At 35.3% G+C, this 26,913-nt stretch overlaps 1 protein-coding gene across 1 annotated transcript in view; it reads left to right on the top strand.

Annotated features, from left to right (window-relative positions):
- The first annotated feature begins 875 nt into the window (after positions 1 to 875).
- The window catches only part of LOC121411635 (methanethiol oxidase-like), a 30,638-nt gene continuing 4,600 nt past the window's right edge, over positions 876 to 26,913 (top strand). Inside the window, exons 1-8 of the mRNA XM_041604447.1 lie at positions 876 to 1,082; positions 2,618 to 2,787; positions 4,756 to 4,941; positions 6,960 to 7,086; positions 7,837 to 8,019; positions 14,239 to 14,420; positions 20,927 to 21,005; positions 26,661 to 26,782. Of these exons, the coding sequence (XP_041460381.1) occupies positions 1,070 to 1,082; positions 2,618 to 2,787; positions 4,756 to 4,941; positions 6,960 to 7,086; positions 7,837 to 8,019; positions 14,239 to 14,420; positions 20,927 to 21,005; positions 26,661 to 26,782 (1,062 nt within the window). The 5' untranslated portion in view covers positions 876 to 1,069. The remainder of the gene's footprint in view (positions 1,083 to 2,617; positions 2,788 to 4,755; positions 4,942 to 6,959; positions 7,087 to 7,836; positions 8,020 to 14,238; positions 14,421 to 20,926; positions 21,006 to 26,660; positions 26,783 to 26,913) is intronic.

Consider the following 26,913-nt stretch of genomic DNA (forward strand, 5'->3'; position numbering starts at 1 on the left):
GAGTCAGTCGATGATGTCCATCACTCACAATTTATTTTGTTTTTATTGTTTGAGATAAAAAAATATATATTTTTTATATATAGATTTGACAATAAGAACCAACTTGACTGAACCATATAGTATTAAACAATGCTAATTCCACATGTTCAGGGAGGAATTAATCGTTGTGCCACTGTGCTCCCTCTTTTGAACCTGAAGACCTATAGAAAAAAAATTGCTTGTCAATTTTTTTTTCTGGTACGAAAACCCATAATTTTCATAGTTTTTGGTTGAAAACCTTTTAATTTTTATTTTTTTGCTTGTCAATTTTTTTCGGGGACGAAATATGCTCCGAAAACTTTTGCCCCCCCCCTTTTGGAAAATCCTGCATTGGATTCGCCCCTGTGTGCTATTTATATTAATCCTGTTATTAATGACTACGTAATATCTTTCTTTGAAATCTGCCTATATTGAAAGAAATGAAAGGTCATTTGACCAAAGTTGTCCATGAAGTAACTACGAACTAGTCTATATATTTGACTGCCGCCCCCCGAAAAAAGGTTACAGCAGTAGTGTACCTAGGATTTTCCACAGGGGGGGCATAATCGTCCGCCACAAAAATTGACAAAAAAATAAAGGTCTTCAACCACAAATAAAGGATTTCGTGCTAGAAAAAAATTGACAAGCCCAAAAAAAGTCCTCAACTTCTCGTCAGGGGGGAGCAGATGAAACTTGAATGATCGCATTGTCACCCACCCGGGCTCTGTGTTGCGCCGCGCGCCGTCCCTGGGATTTTCACAAATGGTCCCGGGCAAATGGTTTGTATGGATATGATCTGATCATGGAGCTATTCAGTGTTTGTATACTCAGGCTAGAGGGGGTGTGGCTATAAGACCAAATCATACCGTCGAACCCCCTCTCACATAAACGCCGCGCCGCTCGTACATTCATGCAGCTCGTAGCTCGCGTATAGGAGCTATTGTAACAAGTTGTCTGGTATTGGTGGTCGTCTGATCGGAGTTTGGAGTTTTGAGGAATAATTTGCGTTTGAGAGCTTCTCTGCAGGTTTAGCCCGAAATTCACAATAAAGATGCAGACTTCAGGTATTAAAAAAAAAGATGCTTGATTAATGTGTTACCTTGATGCTTGCAAAACTAACTTAGTGTCGTAAAACTAAAATGACTTGTTTGTTTGTGTGGTGGTTCGATATAGTACATGATGCCTTGATAGTTTTTGCGGTTTTTTTTGTATGTTCCTGCCATTTATTAATGTCGATGTTATGATAATAGACTCAAGTACATGATGTATCAATTTTTAATGAAACACAGCTAGACTGTTATTAGGCATTGCCAGTGCAGTTTATCAAGCTGGATACAATTTAGAACACAAATGTTAAAATAACCCTGTAGTCTCACATTACTTAGTCTCAGTCATTTGTCATTGATTTTTAACTTATTTTCATCATCATCTGCTATATCTTCAAAGATGAAATGTAATCAAAATGTAAAATCCATCCCTTATTTAGATGATTAAGTACTAATCCTTGTATAATATGATGCAGCTATTCTAGCCTTTAATTCTTATGGCAGCGGTGGGATGTTGTGATTTAACTTATGTTTGGTGATTCAAAGATTAGTGAACGTCTTGAATGTAGACAGTTATTAAATTATAATTATTTTTTTTCTGTGAAGTGTAAGGAGATTACACATTACTGGCTTCAAGGCAAAAAACCCTGGGAAGTTTGTTGTAACCCATCAGATCCTAGTAGAACCTGCAAACATTTACATTTTGAATTCAAATTTGAAGGAGAAAATTATGCCAACAGACACTTAGTTTTAAATTATTAGTTTTTTTGAGATGTGGCTGCATGCATGACTCTTGAATGATATTTAAAGAGTCCCTGCTGCACGCACAAATACTTAAAACCATCCTCGTTCAGTTACGTCATTTTTTCTCAGCTTAGTCAATTCTAATTGTTAATGTTAAATTGCTACATTATAAATGCTCTTATAATGTAACCTGCCTGCCTGGTTCTTTGTTCTACATGATCTTTAATAAGGACATGATGTACTACTACTAGTCCCTGATTTACTGAATATAATGTTTATTATTGTACTTTCATGTTTGATTGAAAATTCTGTAAATATTTGACTATGTAAGTTTGTTTGTATTTTGCTGACGGAAAAAATGATAAGTATAACATCTAAATCTAAATTGATCTATAGATTAGTCTCCATATCATACCAACTCCTCATTAATCCCCTCCCCAAAGAACCAACAAACTATTGATAGATCCTCATTTCCCTCTGTCATGGCAGTTTGTTTAGATTTATTCATTCATTTTATTTTTGTTTATTATGGAATGATTTTTGTATTATGTTATTATTCTATTCTCATATTTAATCCTATATTATTATCCGTATATTGTTATCATCATCATCATCTTCCTCCTCCTCTTCTTCTTCTTCTTCTCCATTTTCTCCTTCTTATTCCTCTTTCTTCTCATTTTTCTACTTCTTATTCCTCCTCCTCCTCTTCTTCTTCTTCTCCTTCTTCTTCCTCTTCCTCTACCTCTGCCTCTTCTTCTTATTTAATATTTATATTTTTATTATTCTTAACTTTTTATTATTTTTTTCAGGTGCTTGTTGCAAGAATGAGGGACCCGGCTACCCAACCCCAAAGGCTGCCATGAAGTCCCCTCGGGAGAAGCTCCTGTACGTAACAGCAGTGCGCAGGAACACCCCCATCAAGAAGCCAGATTTCTTGGCCACTGTTGATGTCGATCCTGACTCCCCGACCTTCTGCCAGGTGAATATCGTACAATGATCCTGGCTGTTATATTCAATTCCATACCTTGGCCAGAAGTTGAAGTATTTTCCTCAGTATTCTGCTTAAGTAAAATACTTACTGGTATCCATAGATCTATGCAATTCAATTGCGTTTTAGGGCTTAGTTATTTTGCTTCAATTTAAGTCAGTCCCCTACCTGGCTTAAGTCTGGCTCGTGTGCAGTTTGCAATATACTTAAAAGTCATCAACTCTGTGCATATATAGATATACAGATTTCGCATTATTTGGCCTAGAACTTGTGACATCACAGTGGTTGTTAGTAAGTATTTTGCTCTAAGTTGGCTTGATAAAGTAAAATACTTGGAAGTAAGTGATCTTGCTAATCCAAGTAAAAATACTCAGTAATTTACTCAGTCCATGAATACAGGTACTATGAATTGAATACCAGCTCAGGCTTTATAGTATTTAAAGTCCAGAGATAATTTTCCAGTGACCTTGTGCTTGACCTCCAGCCAAGCTATGATGTTTTTTCAGTGACCTTGTGAGTGATCCGGAACAGCTGGCCTACCTGTAGTTCTGAAATTAGATATCACTGAATATGGCAGAAAAAAAATCTTACCTGAGAACTATGTTATGGTATTGCATTTGAACTATCTGATAACATCTGATCTGTCAAGATCCTGTCTAGTTGGATGATATTTCCTGTATATTGTTATAGAATTCCCAATACAATGTAACTCTTAACACTTTTGAATATATTCAATTTCTTGCTTTGGTGTGGATTAAATTAAGTATGTCACTTCTAAGTCATGTGAAAAGAAATATTCTACAGATGCAAGGTTTTCATGCACACACAGTATGTTAATTACTTTTGTTTCGGACCCTGAAATCAATATACAGGTTTAAACATCTTTAAGAGGTTGAAATAAATAATATGATTATGAACAGTAGGTTTATTATCAATTTTTGTTTTACATCTTTCAGAAGCTGGAATCAGTAATATTGCACCCACATAAACAGTTGGAATTCATGAAAGTATTGTTTTTGCTATTCATGTCTTTTGGATATTTACTCTGCCAAAAGGGTAAAAAAAGTCATTTTAGTACAGATTTATGGTATTCCTTCCTCTAATTGTCAAGGGACTTTGGAGTTGCTTTTGGGGATTCATTCAGTGATTGATTAATTTGAATGATTGTTTGATTGAATCAATCAATCAATCGGTCGGTCGGTCAATCAATGTATCAATCAATCAATCAATCAGTCAGTCAGTCAGTCAGTCAATCAATCAATGTATCAATCAATCAATCAATCAATCAATAAATCAATCAATCAATAAGTCAGTCAATCAATCAATGTATCAATTAATCAATAAATCAATCAATCAATCAATGTATCAATCAATCAATCATTCAAATCAATCAATCACTGAAAGAATGGATGGACTGATGGATCAATTAATCAATCATATTATTGATGTATGGATTGATTGACTGATACAGAATTATGGTATTCCTACCTTATAATGTCAGTGAATTTGGAGTTGCTTTGAGAGATGAATGAATGAATCAATTGAATCGAATTGAATCGAATTTCATCAAATCAATCAATCAACCAACCCACCCACCCATCCATCTGTCCATCTATCCACCCTCCCACCCATCCATCCAACCACCCATCCATCCATCCATCCACTCATTCTTCATTCGTCCATCCATTCATCCATTCCATCCATCCTTCCACCCACCCATCCATCCTTCACCCACCCATTCATCCATCCATCCACCCATCCATCCATCCACCCATCAATAAATCAGTCATGTGGCGATCCAATTGACATTTTATTTCTGAAGGTTATTTATGTTGCACTGTGGGCTGAAAGTTGAACCAAGGAGGTTGAACCTTCAACTTTACACCTGAAAATGAAGTGAGTGCATAAGGATCTGCTTTCTGATCACACACCATGACTTCATATTACCCTCTTTAACAGATCATCCATCGTCTTAACATGCCCAATCTGAATGATGAGCTGCACCACTCTGGATGGAATACCTGCAGTAGCTGCTTCGGGGACGACACCAAGTATAGGAATCGCCTGATCCTTCCAGCTCTCTACTCATCCAGAGTCTATGTCATCGATACTGGTACTGATCCAAGAAAACCTGGCATATTCCATGTAAGGCAAAGTTAACATTGACATTTTTACTTTTGAATAATGACAGTAAAGACGGTGATGCAATTTCTTACCATTCTTTTGAATTTGAAAATGTTAATTTTCTATGTGATATATCATAGCTAGATTTGATCAGAATGTAATGAAAATATCGAAGAAAAGTAATTTTTTTTACGCATGATATGTACAGGAATCCATTGATATGATATTAATATTTTTTTAGAACTCTTCCCCTCAAGCAAACTGTGAATTATACTAGCTACTGAGGTTTTTATCAATTATTTGCTCCCTGGGTAGACCATTCGACCAGATTGTATTAACAAAGGGATCGGTCATGTAGAAATAACTGTATCACAGATTCTAAAAACTTGGTATGGACGATTTGAAGCTTTGATCAGTCATCTATTGTAGTCCATTACAGTCCAGTGAACAGGATAATTTATTAAGCCAAGGTCAGATCACTGCAGACTCCCCTCTGATACTTTCTCACCCAAATGATAAATGATGTTTAATTATAAAATCATTTAGTAGTCATACCATCATTAGTTATCAGTGGATGTTGCTGCCATATTGCCTGCTGTTGTAGCCATATGACTTGACACTGTTGCCATATGTCCTGACTTTGTTGGCACATGACCTGACATTATTGCCATATGACCTTACATTGTTGCCATATGACCTGATATTATTGCCATATGACCTTACATTGTTGCCATATGACCTGATATTATTGCCATATGACCTTACATTGTTGCCATATGACCTGATATTATTGCCATATGACCTTACATTGTTGCCATATGACCTGATATTATTGCCATATGACCTTACATTGTTGCTATATGACCTGATTTTATTGCCATATGACCCTTACATTGTTGTGCATGACATAATTTGTTGCCACATGACCTAACACTGTTGCTATATGACCTTAACTTGTTGCCATATGACTTAACATTGTTGCTGCATGACTTAATTTGTTGCAACATGACCTAACATTGTTTCCACATGACCTAACATTGTTGCCACATGACCTAACATTGTTGCTATATGACCTTAACTTGTTGCCATATGACCTGACATAGCTGTCACATGACCTGACATTGTTGCCATATAACCTAACATTGTTGCGACATGACCTAACATTGTTGCCATATGACCTGACATTGTTGCCATATTATGTGACATTGTTGCATAATAACCTGACTCGCTTTGTTGTCATATGACTTGGAATTGTTGCCATATTATCTAACATTGTTGCCATGTGACCTGATATTGATGCCACATGACCTGATATTGTTGCCATATTGACTAACATTGTTGCAATATGACCTGGCATTGTTGCTGCATGACCTAACATTGTTGCCATATGACCTGACATTGTTGTCACATGACCTATTATTGTTGCCATATGACATAACATTCTTGCCATATGACCTGACACAGCTGCTATATGACATAACCTTGTTGCCATATGACCTGACATAGCTGTCACATGACCTGAGATTGTTGCCATATGACCTAACATTGTTGCCATATGACCTGACATTGTTGCCATATTACGTGACATTGTTGCATTATAACCTGCTTCGAAATTGTCATATGACTTGAAATTGTTGCCATATGACCTGACACAGCTGCCACATGACCTGAAATTGTTGCCATATGACATGACATTGTTGCCATAGTGACCTGACTCGATATGTTGTCATATGACTTGACATTGATTGTTGCCACATGACCTAACATTGCATGTTGCAATATGACCTGACATTGCTGCCACATGACCTAACATTGTTGCCATATGACCTGAAATTGTTGTCATATATGCCCTGACATTGTTGCCTTATGACTTGACATTGTTGCCTTATATGACCTGACATTGACCTGATATTTCCACATTGCCTGTTTTGGAGCCATATGACTTGGTGATGTAACCACATTATCTGTCATTGTTACCATGTATCTCTGTATGGATTTGTGTTTATTTATCTGCGGTTATATATTTTTTTGTTGATCAGACTATTGAACCAGACGTTATTGGTAGCAAAACTGGACTTACTCAGCCACATACAACCCATTGCCTTGCTAATGGAGAGATTATGATCAGTTGTTTGGGAGATTATAACAATAAAGGAGAAGGAAAAGGTATATCTTTATGCTGTAATACTTTTTTCCTTCTATATTATGTTCTTCCCTTTTTTTCTTCTACATATGAATCTTTCTTTCCACCATTCTTCCTTATGTTTTGAGTCAGGGCTTTAAGAACTAATCCGATTATACGTACCTCTAGGATATCCCCTTTCCAACTTTAATATTTAGGATTATCAAACTTTCAATTTTTTTAAATTAAGTACTTTAATGATAATAACAGCATTCTTTTAATGATACATTAAAACACTCCTTACAATGAAAGTTGAATTACAAATACTTGTACTTATAAGGTAAATGATCCACACAGAAAATTGACAAAACTGTAAAAAAAATCAGTAGATTAAAAAATGTCAGTATATATGATAAATGTTTAACTCCACTCAACCTTGCAAAGTTAACCAGAAAAACAAGTACTTCTTATTCATATTGCAATTACAACAAAAATAAATGCGGCAGTAATATAGATCCCTGGGGGACACCTGTTTTACAGACTTACATAAAGATGTACAATAGATCCCTGGGGGACACCTGTTTTACAGACTTACATAAAGATGTACAAATATTAAAAGAAGTATGTCCTTGGCGATTGGATAAGTTTGATTCAAACCAATAAAAAAGGTGACCCCGTACACCGTAATAGTGTAAGTTTGTAACACCGCAACATTTAAAGTCCTTGTGATGACTTTGTGTATTTTGATTTTCTTTTGGTAAAAATATTCCTGTCCTCTTTTATCTGATCATCAGGTGGATTCATGCTTCTTGACGGTGAAACCTTCCAGGTCAAAGGTAACTGGGAACATCGTGGAGAGCACGTGTCCTTCAACTATGACTACTGGTACCAACCGTATCATAATGTGATGATCAGCACTGAATGGGGCGCTCCAAAGGCATTCCTCAAGGGATTTGATCCTGCTGATTATGCAAATAGTATGTTCAATTCTTATATTTCATTCATTGGGATATCGTGCGTGGTAAATTGTTCATTGGTATACCCTTGCTTTGCCTACATTCTGTGTGGTCTCATCTCACATGGTCTAATTTTAGTAAAAGAGAAAGTCCAGTAGTTGCAGTAAACACTGATTTCATGAGGAAGTCTGTAAAACAAGGCTTAATTGTCAGTATATCATCGAGGATCTAGATCTGGTACAGTTACATTAACTGAACTTTGTGAATCTTGAAATCTACGCTGAAAAATGTTCACACCGAAGATCCCCAACACAGATAAGCATACGTGGGACAATGTATAATTATTGCTTAGAGCGTCTGGCCCGACGCTCTACCCGAATCCTGTGCTTATTTGCTGATTTTTCAGCAATTACACAATTTCCTTTGGCACATGCGTTTTATTTATACAAACAGACACTTTGGTGGTCATTTCATTGGATTCTGTACGAACTCATTTTGATATCATTACCAAAACTAGCATTTACCTTTAATCACCAAACAATGTGTCTACTATCTATTTTGTCCAATTGTCATATATCCCATTAGCCATTTTGTTTATTCAAATAAGACTATACCCATCTAATAATCACTTTTAATCACTTCAATTTGGTCTAATATTTTCCTTCGATATAGTGCAAAGCAATTGATAGATGAAGTGGAATTTTGACTATCTGGGCATTAGACTAAATGAGCATTTGTGGGTATTATTACAAGTATAGTGTAGGTCAAACGATGACTGGGCCAATTTGATAGTGGACCAAGTGAGTTTAGTCTATGTGGTATATTAGACTATCTGAGAAGAAGATCAACAGCTTGTAGACCTAGTGAATATAGACCGATGACCTGATTAATACTCTGTGATTTTCGATGATACTGTGCATATTAGTTGATACTGTGAATAACAGTCGATCCCACCGCTGCCACACATGAGTCTTGTGGTTATTGAAGCTGCTTTATGAATGATGCCAGGATTGTTTTACTTTGTTGTTTTTGTCTCACCTGCATAGCAGAGTGAGACTATAGGCGCCGCTTTTCCGACGACGGCGGCGGCGTCAACATCAAATCTTAACCTGAGGTTAAGTTTTTGAAATGACATCATAACTTAGAAAGTATATGGACCTAGTTCATGAAACTTGGCCATAAGGTTAATCAAGTATTACTGAACATCCTATTAGAGTTTCATGTCACATGACCAAGGTCAAAGGTCATTTAGGGTCAATGAACTTAGACCATGTTGGAGGAATCAACATCGAAATCTTAACCTGAGGTTAAGTTTTTGAAATGTCATCATAACTTAGAAAATATATGGACCTAGTTCATGAAACTTGGCCATAAGGTTAATCAAGTATTACTGAACATCCTATTAGAGTTTCATGTCACATGACCAAGGTCAAAGGTCATTTAGGGTCAATGAACTTTGGCCGAATCGGGGGTATCTGTTGAATTCCCATCATAACTTTGAAAATTTATGGATCTGATTCATGAAACATGGACATAATAGTAATCAAACATCACTGAACATTTTGTGCAAGTTTCAGGTCTCATGATCAAGGTCAAAGGTCATGCAAGGTCAATGAACTTTGGCCATGTTGGGGTTTTTGTTGAATGACCATCATATCTCTGTAAGTTTATTGGTCTAGTTCATAAAAAATGGACATAATAGTAACCATGTATCACTGAACATCTTGTGCGAGTTAGAGTAGTTTTCAAAGTCAGCACTGCTGCTATATTGAACTGCGTGATGCAGGTGAGACGGCCAGAGGCATTCCACTTGTTACTCTTTCCCTCTCTCTGTCTGCTGGATTCAGAGAAGGATTATTATTATCATGATTTTCTAGATCAAATATTATTTGAATTTCTTATAATTTATTTAGTTTATTATTATTTTTGAATCACTTCAAGTGATGATTATGTATGTACAAATAAAGAAAATTATCAGATATTATCAGATATAACAAATACTCAGTTTAAAATTGAGGTTTATTGCAGGGCTCCACACCAACCCTTTTTTCTACTGGTCTGACCTGATTATGTCAAAACAGTAGATACCCAGTTTTTCAATTTTTTTGTCTTGTCTAAACCTAAAATTTACTGGTCCCCCAATTTACAGGAAAAAAAATACCGGAGTTTGTTCTGCTATCTTTAATTGCTTATTGTTACCCCCCATAAAAAAAAAGCACAAAACCAGTTCACACACAACATCACAGCCATTTTTAAAATTTCCAAAAGAGAAGAAAATATCATTGTACCAGTTTGATATATTTTTGACTGGTCATGTTGGGTCAGTAAATCTTGGCATTTCTGAAAAGTTACTGACCCGACAGCAATTTTAATGGTCTGGGACTGTCGCTGTTTATTGTCACTATCAAATGATTTTATTCCCCTTCCTCCCCCTCTTGTGCCCCATGTTTGTTCCATGCCTTATTGTTCACACTACAGAATGAACCTGTTGACAGAGGCCCATGGGTTGTTTTGTTACTCATTAGATTTAGTGATGGCTATTCATGAACTTGAATGGTTTTAAAGCCTGTGTATAGCTTTGGTAAAGGGTCAATAATGTGATTGATAATCGAATATCATCTAATATGACAGTCTTACTGAAGCGTAGAGACCGTTAGATATTTTCCAACTGCACTTCTCTGAGAAAATTTCAAATATTCAAATCTTGGATATATAGCGCCCTCTCTCGGCGATGCTTTTTTAAATTAAAAAAAATGGGCATTCAAGCACTTATCTTATAAATTTAGTGATTAGATATCCAAAAGTTACAAACAAAGAACATATCTTGAAAGTTTCAGCCCATTCCATGATTTGGAATAGGATTTAATTGAAAGACAAAAACACAGATATTTTAATTTGATCGGGTGACCCGATCAAGTTAAATTTCCATGTAAAATCGCAAAATTTATCCTGTAAAACACATTTTCATTTCATATCCTCCACATCATAACTGTTATAGGGCATATCCATTCATATTAGCTAGCAATGAATTGGAATAGTGATAGGTGCATTTTGGTGGATTTACCAAAACTATACACAAGCTTTAAGTATTGAAGGGTCAGTAATTTAGGATCTTTCCATATATTGCTTTTGCAGTGATCAATCAATGGGCTGACAAATAATTATAGGCTGCCATGCATGCCAACCTTGTGAAAGGACTTGCATTATTTTGAACGATGAAAAATTGAATTTTGATTGGGAAATCATGCAGTATTTTCAGTGTTCTGCAATAGACATTATGTGTAATAAAATGGAGGGGGGGGGTATTTTTATAAAACCTGCGATATTGTCACAAAAAACAGTATGAAATACTGCAAAAAGGAACCTTTTGCACCTTTTCAAATATCACAAACTCACGTTGCACTTTGCATAATCTGTCACGATAAGCTCTTTGTGAAATATCTCGGCATTGAATCTCAATTGTACCAGAAATGCTTACTTTGGATCCTTCAGTTGGCTAACTTTGCACTCCACCCTAACAGTCTTTAATATTACATTTTGTTAGAGTGTCACCTTAAAAATGCAATTTTTTTACTTCAGGGGGGAGTGGTGGCGGTGCTTTCAATAAAAGAATATATTTGTAACTTAGCCCCCCCCCCCCTCTAGTACTGGGGAGACATTTGAATCTATCAAAACTTGACTCTGGCTTGTTTGCATACAAGCTGGAGAAATGAAATTCAGAGGTTCATTATTTTGTCACCCCCTCAAAAAAAAATCATCACATGAAAACTGTTGAGTATATTTTTCTATGGGTTAAAAGAACCTTAACCCATGTGTATGTTTTCTTTGTGGTGTGTATGCTTTCTTTGTGGGACCTGTTCATATGTTTAATAAATTATTATTTTCTCTAAACCAAAACCAGTATGTGAGTGCTACAATGTGGTTAACCACATGAATACACATAAGAATGGTTGTATAGGGGAAGTGTATATGCCTGTTATTTGCGGGCACAACAAACGCATTCTATTTGCATTTTATTTGTTAGTCTCCTGAGTCTACAGTGTGACATCCCTGGATCTTAATTCCATTTCTCATTCTGTGAATAAGAACACCATTTCTGCTACTTTAGTCTAGTGTAGTTCTGTTCATGTCTCTGACATGGGTATATAGTCAGTGAATGGAGTTTGATAATATGTCAATGTTAATTTGATTTAAGAATACAGATAGACTTACTTTTAAGTCAGATAAACACCCAATCTGAAGCAATTCAGACAAAATAATTCAGAGATTTTCATTATTATACTTTTCCTTTGTTGAATTTCTCATTAAGGTAGAACACATTTCTGGTCCCAAAAATTTTGACTTATAATTTTTGTTTATTTATAAATTTTCTCCATTTTCTGTTTTCAGAATAATATTAATTTTCTCTTTATTATGTTCCCTTCTTTAAAAAAAATATTTAATTATATTGTATTTCCATTTGAATATCTTTAGTTTAATCCGATTGTTGTTTTGTCTCTTTGTGAGGATCTTTTCCAAGAAGCCATATTTAAGTGCTTTTCCTAATCCTCCCACCATGTGTATTACCTTGTATGTAAATGATATGTATGTATGGAATGTTTTTATCTTTAAGTTAAGTGGAAATGAATGAAATGAAAATACAAATGTCAATTATAGCCAAGTCTTGGGTATCTCAGTAAGCTAAATGACTTAGAAATCATGTCACTGAATCCCATCTTATTTTTCGATTTTTGTACAGAAAGATCATCTATCCTGAGGGATATATAAAGTAGTACATTCAAAAGCACTGATTAATCTTTGACCTGTATTACATGGTCTCTGAAAATCGAACTATAATCTTTATCAGGTTTTGGTTTTGTGTGTTCATAAGCTTATAAAGTTTATCTGCAGTGGCAGTGCTTTTGTCAACAATCGTTGAGCTTTTCTTCATACTTTAACTTAAGAGAAATAAGGTTATCATTGGTGAACATAAAGATCCGCTCTCATCAGCATGCATACAATTCATATAGAATATAGACAAATTGTCATTTAAGGAATCAATGTCCCATATAAGTTTCTAGGTTCCAAAAGTTTGCTTAAAGGGATGGTCCGGGCTGAAAATATTTATATCTTAATACATAGAATAGAATTCACTGAGCAAAATGCTGAAAATTTCATCAAAATTGGATAACAAATAATGAAGTTATTGAAGTTTAAAGTTTAGCAATATTTTGTGAAAACAGTCGTTAGGTGGGCTGATGATGTCACATCTCCACTTTCCGTTTTCTTATGTTATCACATAAAATCATAGATTTTTCATTATTTCAAACTTGTGTAAATAACATGTCTCCCTTATAATGAAATATGTTGCAGCAATAAATATCTAATGCACTAAATCAGTTGTCAATCCAATTTTACTAGTTCTTAGAGGAAAACAATTGAATAAACCTATTTTTATACAATAAAATACAAAAGAACAAGTGGAGATGTGACATCATCAGTCCACCTAATGAATATTCATGACGACTATTTTCACAAAATATTGCTAAATTTTAAAATTCAATAACTTTGTTATCTGATTTTGATGAAATTTTCAGCATTTTGTTCAGTGAATTGTACTCTACTTATTAAGCTATACAAGCGTTCAGCCTGGACCATCCCTTTAAACTCAGATTATTGTAAACATCTTTGATTTTACACAGGATAATGGAAAAAGTGGCCATACATTTTTTTCAATAAAAAATGACTACTTACCAAGAATGACTTAGAAGTGTCAACTATTGATGATGCTATTTATGTTCACTTATTTTTAAAGCCTAAATATTTAAACCTTAATGAGTTATTCACTTGTGAAAAATAGATCTGGCCTGGTTGTCATCTGTACTGCATCTATCTTTATTGTGTAGACTAAAGGCTTATACGAAAGTGATGTTCACTAATGTTAGCTAGCCGAACTAAACCAATGATTTAAATTTTAAAGTTCCTTTCCATTTGTCTGTCTCTGGAGCATGCATGAGATAGAGAAAAATGACTTGTTATCAGTCTTGTATTCTCTATTAATTTTTAAAGTTAAGTTTATGTATTATATTACTATCTCTCTTCTTTCCCTCATTTAATTTTACGCAATTCTCGTTTTTTTTTTATTCCAGTATTCACTTTGTTCACCTCTATGTATTCTAGGTGGATGGTTGATATTGACTTTTGTTTTAGTGTGTGGAATATAGTCTTGATTTATATTGGTCTTCATTAATTTGATTGTAGATCTGTATGGCAAGAGTATCCATGTATGGGACTGGAAAAGCCACAAACACCTTCAAGAGATCACACTGGGAGACGAGGGCGCCATACCCCTCGAGATTCGATTCCTTCATAATCCGAGAGCAGCTGAAGGTTTTGTGGGATGTGCCTTGGCGTCGACCGTCTTCAGATATTTCAAGACCGCAGTAAGTTGTAATAATTTCACACATTTTGGGTGATCTTTGAATGTTCAAATACATCAAAACTCTTGTAAACTTATTCGGGAATTGCAAGAAGCTTACTTCAACCCCAACCTTAAAAAGCATTTTAGTCCCAAAATTAAACAAAGACTTTTAGTTAAATTTCCATCTTGTAACAACAGATTATACTTGATTATTGGACCTATATGCTTAATTTGCAATCAAATATAAGTTTCTTCGGACATCCCATTAGACTACTCACTTTAAATCATTTTTGAAAGTTTGAATGGTACTCACAACAGATTCCATAATATTCATATTTGCATCAGTGATAATGTCTCCCATGATAATTTTCTAGGTTTAAGCCAATGAAAATCCTTGCATCAAATCTGTTCAAATTAGATGTTAATTCTCATAGTATTTTATTTCATTGGTTCATTTCTATGTAAGCAATCAGTTTAATATTGAGGTATGTGCAACTTTACCTCAGGGTGGGTGTTCTTCAACATTAAAATAATTGATAATTTGTAAATTGTTTAAAAAAAATGATTCTGTTGATATTAAGCTAAAAATATTCAGAACTAAAAAGTCAATTAACCCTAACACTTCAGGAAAATGAACTGCAAGTACAATAATAGAGGACCTGTGCCCATGCTTCTACATGTACCTATTCTGTAGATGATAGTCATGGATATGGATCAAACAATAACCTTTACATATCAAAATGATTTGAATTGAGATCTCAATTTTCAAGAAGTATCATGTTACAGAAATTAAAGAATGCTGCAAGCTGTTGACTAGCAGATAGGTGATTTAGCTTGCAAACAGCTAGTCCACTCTTTTTAAAAGATTGCTTGAAAATTTCTCTGCTTGCCTATTACAACATGTTAAGCTACTCACTTGCTCTTCAGCTAGCTGTTTGCGAGTATATAGCTATCATCAAGCTTTACACAAGTTGAAAGTTGTGTTAGGGGAGTGCTGTATTCACCTACTTCACTTAAAGTTGGTTCCTAATTTGAAAAATGACCCATTTATAGAAATAGACCGAGACACGTTTCACAAACCAAAGTCCAAGTCTCATTGTTATGTCTAGTGCCTTAGTAGTGGATGATCAATATTTATATTGAGATGAAATAATCAATTTGATGTATGTGTTATTTTGATAAATGCACTCTTTTATATTACATTTCCTTTCTTTATGACCAATTGTTTGATAGTTGTTATATCAAGGTCAAAACCTGAACAATGTGTGTTTTAAAGGGCTATATTCATGAGATGACCTTGGATGTTAAAAGGTCAAGTCCATCATAGAAAACTGGATTTAAATAAATGGAGAAAAATCAAACAAGCTTAACATTTGAAATTTTATCACTATCCAATGTAAAATACGAAGTTTATGACATTTCAAAATTTATCACTTTTAATTTATCAATGTAAAATTTTGATCATACAGAATGACAACTGTGTAGAGTATGTGTCCCAACAATCTTTTATTCACTGAAAAATGAACATTCTGTAATTTGTAATATTGAATTACAAAAATTATATAATGTAATTCAAGGAATATAGGAGAAAGTCATAAACAAATTATTGTACATTTGTGAAAACTCAAATTAATTTGTCTGCTATTTATTATTTTGATAATGTCTATGGGGAGTATTCTGATAATTTAACCTAGGTTTAACTCTAGTCTAAAATAGTCTGCTGGGCAAACCCTTCACCCTTAAGGGTCTGAATGTGCAGCCTACTCATGCCTTGTGTACTGAAGTCTCTCTCGCTCAGTATTGGAACAGCAAGTTTTGTATGTGCTAGTCTTTGCGTGGAGGCACACTTGTTGATCAAAGTTCCAATCAGGGTCTGTGCCTGCAGACTAAGTCTAAACCTGAATGTTAAACCACACTTCTATAGAATGTTGACTTCATAATACTTCCTCCATATTCACTGAATTTTTTATGAACCAATACTTAAATGAAAAGATATTGAATTTTTGTATTTTTTTATGAATTCCCATTTTATGATTTGATTAATTCTTAACAACTTTTTGCAACAGGATATGGGATAATTTTTAATCGATAAATGACAACAAATAACAAAAATGGCAAATGGCTATCAGAATGCCACTCTATGTGTTTGAATTATTTTCTTATGTTTTTATTTTTTGTAATGAATAATTTGCAAATGGATTAATCAAAGAAATTAGCCATGTTTGGTGACAAGTTATGATTATTTATGTGTTTATGTGTGTTTGTAAAATAATTCTTGCTGCCTATTTCATAATGCTTTTTTAAAAGCTAAATTTGTTATGATAACAATGTGAGCTGTGACCTCATGACCTTCAATTTGAATTTTCAGATAATTTTAGGTAATGTAGGATTTAAAGAAATCAGATAAATGAAGGAAGCATACTAATTGAAATTTGAGGCTTTAAAGATTGATGGCCAATCAAAATTTTCTCTGAAAGAATTATAATGTTTTTAAGTGTTTTTATAAAGTATTTGGCAAATGGAAGAGGGTTAAACAGGTCATATCACAGACACAGCTATTCTGTTTTGTATTTGCATTTTTTGCACTATTGGTATTAAATTAGAAGTGTTTTCCTTGTTCCTGTCTTAGCCTTGACTGTCATTACTCCTTATCTTGTTAGAATATTCTACATAGTTCACCAATCCACCCGGTGAATTCATTTTAAAAAATGATAATTTTGGATGTATGCATCTCATACTGCTTGAAGCCTGTAGGCTTAGAGTACCAGTATATAAACCTGCTTAGAAATGTACATTATGCATAGTCATCAAACCTAACATCAATATTTACATTTCGATAGATGTCGAAATGCCTCTCTGGAAATAAAGAGGTTGATGACATAGAGAGATCAGTGGTGTTTAAATACTGTGCTACAAGGTCCTTAAAGTTCCTCCATTTACTGTTCTCTCATGATGTCCAAACTATTTAAAACGGGGGGGGGGGGGGGGGGGGGTGCTAAATGGCATTACAAAGGGTTTTTTCAGATAAAGTGAAGGAACATCAAATTAATAAAAATCTGACATTAGCAAATCTTTGAGAATGAAATTATATCTATCAATGTTTAGCATAAATTATGCATATAAAACAAAATTAAAGATGGAAATGAATGCAAGTGCAATTGCATTTTGGAAGGAGTTAGTTTTAAACACTTTCCAATTTCCATTTGAAATTAGTGGTGGACAGAAGCAGTGTTTTTCAGTGGTAGTCAGAAATCTTTGGTGCTGGTTGGGCCCGAACGGCCCGACCACTGCCGTCCACTCTAGCTATTACACTGCTCCAATTAGTTCAGCCTTCCTGAATGAATTTCTAAAAATGTTTTACTTCCAAACATTTGAAGAAAAACATATAAAATTCAGACTTGCTCAATTCTTCTTAATTTCCTGTAAAATTTGTTGAAAAGCACCTTGAGCACTCTACAGAGTTGATGTTACGTCCAATTTATTGTTATGACATGTAGCATATGCTCTGACTTCATGGATGACTTTTTAAGGCAGAACTTTACCATGAAGGTCCGAGCCCCTCTCCTGGTGCAACCCCTCCCCTAATGTATAAGACTTTTAGCATGTGAAGTTGACTCAATTGGGGTTTTTCCTCTGATCTCTACACTGTCTCCTCCAGGACCGACATGGACAATTAATATGCATGTGCTTATTATTTTTCATAATTTAAACTTATTTTGGTGCCCCTTGTAAAACCTAGATAAGAAATAATGGAAGTACTATCTTGGATCTAGGATTTTCTATTGAAGGGGGTACTTTTCATGCCCGAAATTTGAAAAGCTCCCCTCCCCCCAAAAAGGTTCATTATTCTCCCAACTGAAGGTATTTCATGGGGTGCGTCCTTTGTTTTTGCAAACTTTACGGGGTGTGGATTTGCCCCCCCCCAATCACACTGGGTGGGTGTTTCATAAAACTGTTCTTAAGTTAAGAACGACTGGTGATCCTCTCTTGTGGTAAATGGTATATTCATTGGTGATGGTTTAGCGCCTAAGAAAGGTTCACCAGTCGTTCTTAAAGTCGCTCTTATCTTACGAACAGCTTTATGAAATGGCCCCCTGGGGTATTGAACTTTGACCAATGGTTTAATCTTCTTTTGTTTTGTTAGGCTAGGCTTATTAGTACTTTACTTTTTTTGCATCTATTTCATTGTTTACACCTCTAGCTGGTCTTTGCTCATAAGATTTTCAGCTGTGTCAGCAAAAACTTCCAGATTCAAGATGATATGCACATTATATCTCTCTAAGCTACTTCAAAGATCTGTGTCTTATTTTCTCTTTGTGTGTAACTGATTTGTGATACCTTACTGAGAATTGAAGGCACCTAAAATAGAGCTTTCTGTCAGTGTTTGTATATTTATAATGAAGCCTTTAACTGTTGGAAAGACAAGTAAAAACATAAACTTTAGCCAAATATTTTGGCTTATCCAATCACACCTTATTTAACCTCTTATTTTGAAGGGAAGGGAATAGGGAACTAAAAAACCCCAAGAAGTAGCAATGAGGAAATTGCTATAAGATGCAGTTCCCATAAGCATTTCATGAGTCAAATAGTGACATTGATCACTGCATGGTTTTCATTGAAAAAAAAGTGTTATAAGCCACTGAAATCCTTACGTCTGATTGGCGCAAAGTAAAATTGTCAGTGAAAATCACAGCCTCTTTGTTTCTGGGGCCCCATTTCACAAAGTGTTAAATCTGTTGTAACTTTGCGATTATGATGATGGCTAACAGGGTTCAGAAACCATTTGAAATTAAGGTTTCAGTGGGAGTTGCAAAAGTCTCATGACTTTTTCAAATGGGCCCGAGATCGAAGCATCAACGTTTACTCAAATGATATTATGAGGGGATCATTAAGCCCGGTGCACACTATATGATTGGTTGTGATCCGATCATTATCAGAGAAATTGTAAGAGCATCTGATGAACATTCCAATCTTTAAAATCTTAACCATAGTTCAAAACATTAGGATTAATACAAAAATAGGAATTCTAGCCTATTTCACGCCTCCCTGTAGGAATTAAAGCAGAGTAAATTCCAAATCCTTAAAGGTAAATGCTAGTTTTGGTAACGATATCAAAATGAGTTCGTACAGAATCCAATGAAATGACCACTAAAGTGTCTGTTTGTATAAATAAAACGCATGTGCCAAAGGATTCTGGAAGAAATTGTGTAATTGCTGAGAAATCAGCAAATAAGCACGGGATTCGGGTAGGGCGTCGGGCCCGACGCCCTGAGCAATAATTATACATTGTCCCACGTGCGCTTATCTGTGTTGGGGATTTTCGTTGTGAACATTTTTCAGCGTAGATTTCAAGATTTCACAAAGTCCAGTTAATGTAACTGTACCAGATCTAGATCCTCGATGATATACTTGCAATTAAGCCTTGTTTTACAGACTTTCTCATGAAATCAGTGTTAACTGCAACTACTGGAATTTCTCTTTAAGACTTCATCATTGGCTGCGACTTGAAGCCGATTGGGAATTTACTCTGCCCAAAGGCTTCAGAATTAAGCAGGATTTTGATTAAGCATTTCTAGCATTATGCCAGAATTCAAATATTTACCTCTCCTTTTTGGAAATTTCAGATCTAATGCAAAATGCAATATGTTCAAAAGGGCATCATAGATGGATTGTATGGTGGGTGGGCTTTAGGTTTTGTTATCCTTATGATCCTGTGCCCCCACATATGCTGCATTAATCAGACTTTGATTCTATTTCTATAATTCTGTAGAACCTCGTGTACCAGTACATCATTACAGTGAAATATTATCCTCCCTATCTTGTGCCCCACGTATGCATTTGTCACTGTCAGACATGAATTAGAATTCTATATTAAATGTGCAGTCATACATAACGGTATATCTTTACAATAAATGAAATACAAAAGGCTTGTTTATTTCTGACTGCAATCTGAATTCATATTTTGAATTTTACCTGAGAGAGAGATGGGTAGGGGGGTGTTGGGACAGGGGGCAGGTGGGGATAGGGGGGGGGGCAAGACATTTAATTCAAATACATACGCCATCTAATATTATTATTATATTTTTATTTTGTCAACTTTTGGACTCCTGCCATTTACAAGCTTTCTTAAAAGCTTTCTGCAGGTGTTCCATTTTCCATTTATTTCTATCACTTACAATATTAATTTACTATGCTTATGTATTTGATCAATTTTTTTATAAACATGATATGTATTTCAAATGTACATATCTTGTTGTTTTTTAATGGAAAAGAATAAATGAATTGAATTGAATATGATTTTCCAGATTACTTTTTTTGCCAAGTCTCAAGGAAATGAATTATCAAATGCATATCAGGATGCTACATTTATATGATTTGAAAATGATGAAATCTATCTAAGTGATAATAAAACACTTTTTGTAAGTAATATATCATTGTGTATATTGCTATGAAAGGAATAAATTCTAAACTTTTGTATGATGTTATTTAAGGTATCTTATTTATTATTATTTTCCTTTTTTCATTCAGAATGGAAATTGGGCAGCAGAAAAAGTCATCTCCATTCCGTCCAAGAAGGTGGATAATTGGGCCTTGCCTGACATGCCAGGTGAGTCGCAATCAGAGAAATGATATGTGGGGCAAGGTTTCATTGTATACCAAATTTGTCTTCCCTCCTACTAGCTCTTCATTTTGTTTATTTTGTAGGATTGGAGGTAACCGACACTGGCAAATAAACAAGATAGGAATGAAAAGGAGAGTGACAGTTCCGTTCGGTTTCATTATTGATAATACACTACTGAAGTAATATCATTCAATTGGTTGGAAACAAATATTGTTATTAAATCTAGCTATAGTTTGTACATGTAATTGATGTCAGGTTTTCTAAAACTTGGCCTTGAGGCCTATTGCTGAATGTGCTGCGTCCAAAAAGCACTAAAAAAAAATATAAAGAAATTGAGTGACTGTCTCAAATAGGAGATTGAAGATGCCAAGAACATGCTTGTACTTGCTGAAACATTGAGTTTGGATGGTCATTTTCATTCACGATGAAACATATGCCCACAAAAGAAACATGGTCAGGCCTTGAAATTTAACAGGGCAAAGCCATAGGTTTCAAAAGAGCTCATTATATGTGAGCACAAAATTTCGCATACATTCGTAATTCCGAAGCTTCGTTACTCCGAAGGTTCAGATATTCCAAAGGTTCGTTATTCCGAAGGTTCGTATTTCCGAAGGTTCGTAATTCCGAAGGTTTGTTTGTCCGAAAACGAAATGAGGTTCGTAATTCCGAAGGTTCGTTAGTCCGACAACAAAGTGAGGTTCGTAATTCCGAAGGTTCGTTAATTCGAAAACAAAATGAGGTTTGTAATTCCGAAGGTTTGTTTGTCCGAACACGAAATGATTAGCGAACCTTATTTCGTTTTCGGATTAACGAACCTTCGGAACAACGAACCTTATTTCGTTTTTGGATTATTGAACCTTCGGAATAACGAACCTTCGAAATAACGCCACAAATGTTCAGAAACCCTTCTATGTTTTTGGATTAACAACCTTTGAGGTATAGGCAATTTATGTGTTTCGGAATTACGAAGTATAACCCAAAATTTGAAGAAAAAAAATGCACCAAAACTTTCTGAGCCAATCAATAGGTCATCATTAATGATGTTTTTTTTAATTAATTTAAGTCGTGCATGGTGTGTCACACAGCCATTACATTGCCATGGAAACCTTCAGAAATTTCTCCAGATGATATGACATTATAGATCAAAGCAGTTCATCGAGAATTAGAAAACCTTGCCAATGACTCACTTCTGTCACTTATCATGAAGCAACATTTTAGTATGTGGACTATAATTCACATTGCTTTATTGTCTTGGGGGAAAAATTGAAATATATATGTATATATATATATAATATAGTGAATGGAAGGTCATGAGAGAGATGTGCACGTTTTATGTATCAAAGTTCAAGGCTGACTCGAGTGCTAATATCTTTGTTCAATATTTACTGTTCGATATTATATTATGTATAAAACAATTACCTATATCTAAGCAAATAGTTTACAAATAATTATTTCAAGACAATTTGTAAGATGTTGCTTAATGTGCACTATTTTGCATGTGTGTAAGAAATTGCCTTAGCAATATTCAAACATAAAAGGAAGTTCTTGATTTGATAAAGGCATGGAAACTGACGAATATCATTTTGCTGACTAGATTCTGGCTCTGCTTGATTTGAATATTTTATTTTGCAAAATAAGAACAACATATTAAGCTCTAGGCCACTGGGGCTTACTGATGCATGCGTATCTATCACAAGTTTGAACACCATGTTTATGGAGTATAGTACGGTCATGCATTCTACTGTTGGTGGCACCAATATCATGTAAAGGCTTTATGGTCTATTTAACACAACATAATGCAATATTTCCAAGAAATTACAATTTTATGTGTTAATAATAATAATAATAGCGGTATTTATAAAGCGCCTTTTGCCTGAGGATACAAAGCGCTGCTATTATTACCCCGGCTTTAGCTCGAGCTGCCATCACTGGCGCTCAGTGCATGCAAGGAATTAATCCTGCCAAGTACCCATTCACCTCACCTGGGTCGAGTGCAGCACATTGCGGATAAATTTCTTGCTGAAGGAAAACACGCCATGGTTAGGATTCGAACCCACGACCCTCTGTTTGAAAGGCGAGAGTCAGAACCACTAGACCACGACGCACCCGTGTGTTGCCATACACAAACAACACCCCCCTTAATTTAGATACTGAATAGGCTTTATAACCCCATATTTTTCCCTTTTTGCTTATATCTTATAATATGATGGCGGGCCCCCATGTCTGCACACCTAATAATCTAACTTAAGATTAATCATAATTTTTTTTTATAATATCACAAAAACTTTCAGTCAATAATTTTCCTATATATTTTTATGATTGAGCTGTGCCAAAAGTCTCAGAATTATTTGAGAGAAAGATATTTTCTTGGGAAAAACCGCAGCCGGTCATTTTTCAGACTGAACACTAAAATGGTGCCCCATGTCTGCGCACTCATTCACTTTACACATGATTCAGGAATTTGATGAGAAAGGCTGCATTCTTTGGCCATCACATGAAATGACAGAAATTATTCTTCCACCATTTGATTAAGTCAGATTTTAAAAATGAATAACTTTCTATGTATTGCAAGTGTAAAGTTTGTAGTCATTGCGTATCTCCTTTAACTATACACATGTGCGCAGAGAAGGGGGACTGCACCCCCGGGGGGGGGGGGGCACTCAGTATATAATGCATAGTGGGTATGTGCCGCAGAGGGGACCCCCATTTTTACACCCAAATTTCTGTTCCAAGGCATAGCATTTTTGTCTTATTGAGAAAATAAAACAAAGAAAGCCACTCTAAGGCATAGCATTTTGTTCTTATCGAGAAAAAAAGAAAGAAATCTGCTCCAAAGCTTCGTATATTTTTTGTTACACAGTTCCGGTAGCATTGATCTACTGCAATTTTTGTGAAAAGTGGCCGCCGAGCGCTGTCCGACCATAGTCTCTGCCCGAGCGCACCCGGCGGAGGCCGCGCTACGGCTGCATCATGCACGCATCCCCGTTTCATAGGGGTGCATACGCACATACACGCCGGCGATCCGTTCCAAGGACCCCCGTTTTCACAAAATTGTAGTTCCGAAGCCCGTTCCGAGGACCCTCCTTTTTACAATAAGCCCGCTCCAAGGCCCCCGTTTTTTGTCTCTCCCGCGGCACACCCCTACCACTTTTTTGGTCGAGTGCCTGGCCCCCCCCCCCCGGGAACTGCACCGACTTGGGGGACCTTATTCCATAACATATATTGAGACTTGTATTTCATCCCCTCCCATAAAAAGAACCCCTCGGCCCCATTTAATTTAAAGAGTCAATCAGGAAGCAAAATTTTCACTGTTATGGTAGTTAACATTCCAGCAGGAGTTCTATCGTATCAACTTTTTATGAAATGGGGCTCAGATCTAGACATAAGTACTTGATAAAAACTAGAATAAAAGTGGCAATTCAAATTAAATATACGGTGTGTCCACAAAAAGGAAACCCGTTTTCAGAGATAGATTTCACAATTATTAGATATGCTTGAAATAAAAGTTTGATACTCAGAGCAAGAGTAAAGTCTCATTTCTGATTTTGAAACCAAGAGCTTTGCAAATCATTCAAGCAAGGCAGATTACAACCATAAATATTGTTGTGTTGGGGTTTGGATCGATTGCACTTTAACTTTCAACCAGTCTTAAAATGAAGGAGTCAATACAAAGCCTGTACAGTTCATATATACATTTATTAAATACTTGATGATGAAGATGATGATAACAAATAATACAGGAACATGAGTAAGTCTGATGGTGACTATACTATCTAAGCTCCAATCAGTTTAGTGGGGGTCTCGCTGGTTGAATACGGGTTCTCCACCATGTTGTGTTGGGGTTGGATCGATTGCACTTTAACTTTCAACCAGACTTAAAATGAAGGAGTCAATACAAAGCCTGTACAGTTCATATATACATTTATTAAATACTTGATGATGAAGATGATGATAACAAATAATACAGGAACATGAGTAAGTCTGATGGTGACTATACTATCTAAACTCCAATCTCTAATCTGTCTGTATGCTGGAACAATCTGTAAGGTAATCTCTAACCAATCTGCCTTCTGTAATAATCTGCATTCTCTAACCAATCTGCATTCTCTGAAGTAATCTGCATTCTGATTTGGGTTCAGAAGTGAACTCCTTTTATATTGGTCTGGTCTAGACTCTTTACGATCAAACAGGTGTTGGTCAACCTTGGACGCTTGACCAAAACAATCTGTACGTCATAACTTTACTCTGAATTGGGGGAGTTGACCTTTTAGGGAGAACATGAAATGTAGTGAATAAGAAACCCATAAAATGTGTGTGCATCAGAAGTTTAGCTGGAAGAAGAATGAGTAATACTTTCTAATGAAAGTTGGAGCTGGTATACTTCCTGTAGAAGTATTGATTATGTATAGATATAATATTGAATATGTGAGATATGTCTTATCATCACATAACAGTATTGATCTATCAGAAACGATTTGCTCAGAAACTCGTGTGTGAATCTGAATCCACTTTCATTTCAGGGATCAGGGACAGGATCTTAACAAAGAATACAAAAGAAATGCTAATGAGCCAATCGTCATTAAAGGACTAGTCCATCCCAACAAAAACCTGATTTGAATAAAAAGAGAAAAGTTCAACAAGCATAACACTGAAAATTTCATCAAAATCTGATGTAAAATAAGAAAGTTATGACATTTTAAAGTTTCACTTCATTTCACAAAACAGTTACGGTATATGCTCATCTCTGGCGGTATGCAAATGAAGGAACAGATGACATCACTCACACTATCTTTTGTATATGAAATATTTTGATTTTTTTCGTCATTGTCATGTGAAATGAAGTTTCATTCCTCCTTGAACACGTGGAATTCCATTATTTTAACATTTTGTGCTTCAGGCAAGGAGGTCCTAATCATCAAATTCATATAAAATTGAAATATTGTATAATTCAAACAATAAAAAACAAAAGAAATAGTGAGTTAATGACATCATCGACTCATTTGGATGTAACTGGCTCGTCCATATAACTATTTTGTTAAAAATAAGCGAAACTTTGAAATGTCATAACTTTCTTATTTTACATCCGATTTTGATGAAATTTTCAGCATCTCTCTATTGATTCAAATTAGCGTTTTTTGAGGCGGACTTGACCTTGACCTTTAATAAGCACGGCTGTCGTATCACAAACTAATCTTATCCAATTTTTCTGCGCAACCTGGTTTTGACATTAAAATTTCAAATTTGTCTTGCTCATTAATGCGTGAATTGTTTGTCTCATATTAGCTATCTGAGTAAAGAGAAATAATTACATAATGATTATGTAAATGAAATGTCATAATTCAATTGCCTTTGAAGCAAAGAGAAATGGGAATCACGGTTTCCTTTTTTCTGGGACACACTGTATACACTGATTTTGGTGGAGTTGTTCACACGTGACATCACACAAATTTTCATTCTTGTATAACATACATCTTGTACATATGGATATCTTCACTTCCTGAAGATTCAAATTGAAGATTAAAGATTTGAACTCAAACATCCTGACTCTACTCAAAGTTTTATAAATCTGTCATCTTACCTAATGATATGTGGTATCAACAGATTTTCACTGATGTTTTTGATTTTTTTTTTTTTTTTCAGGTCTGATCACAGATATCTTGATATCAATGGATGATCGTTTCTTGTATCTCAGTAACTGGCTTCATGGTGATCTCCGCCAGTATGACATCACAGATACCCGCCACCCAAAACTTGTTGGACAGGTAGGTGCATGGTAAAGATGACCACAAGGTCCAGGGTTCAAATCCCGGCCACCATTGCACTTGCATCCTTTGGCAAGGCGTTTTTCTACATATGCCACTGTCCACCCAGGTGTAGTAAATGGGTACCAGAT

The sequence above is a fragment of the Lytechinus variegatus genome, chromosome 3 (assembly GCF_018143015.1).
Source record: "Lytechinus variegatus isolate NC3 chromosome 3, Lvar_3.0, whole genome shotgun sequence".
Lineage (NCBI taxonomy): Eukaryota > Metazoa > Echinodermata > Echinoidea > Temnopleuroida > Toxopneustidae > Lytechinus > Lytechinus variegatus.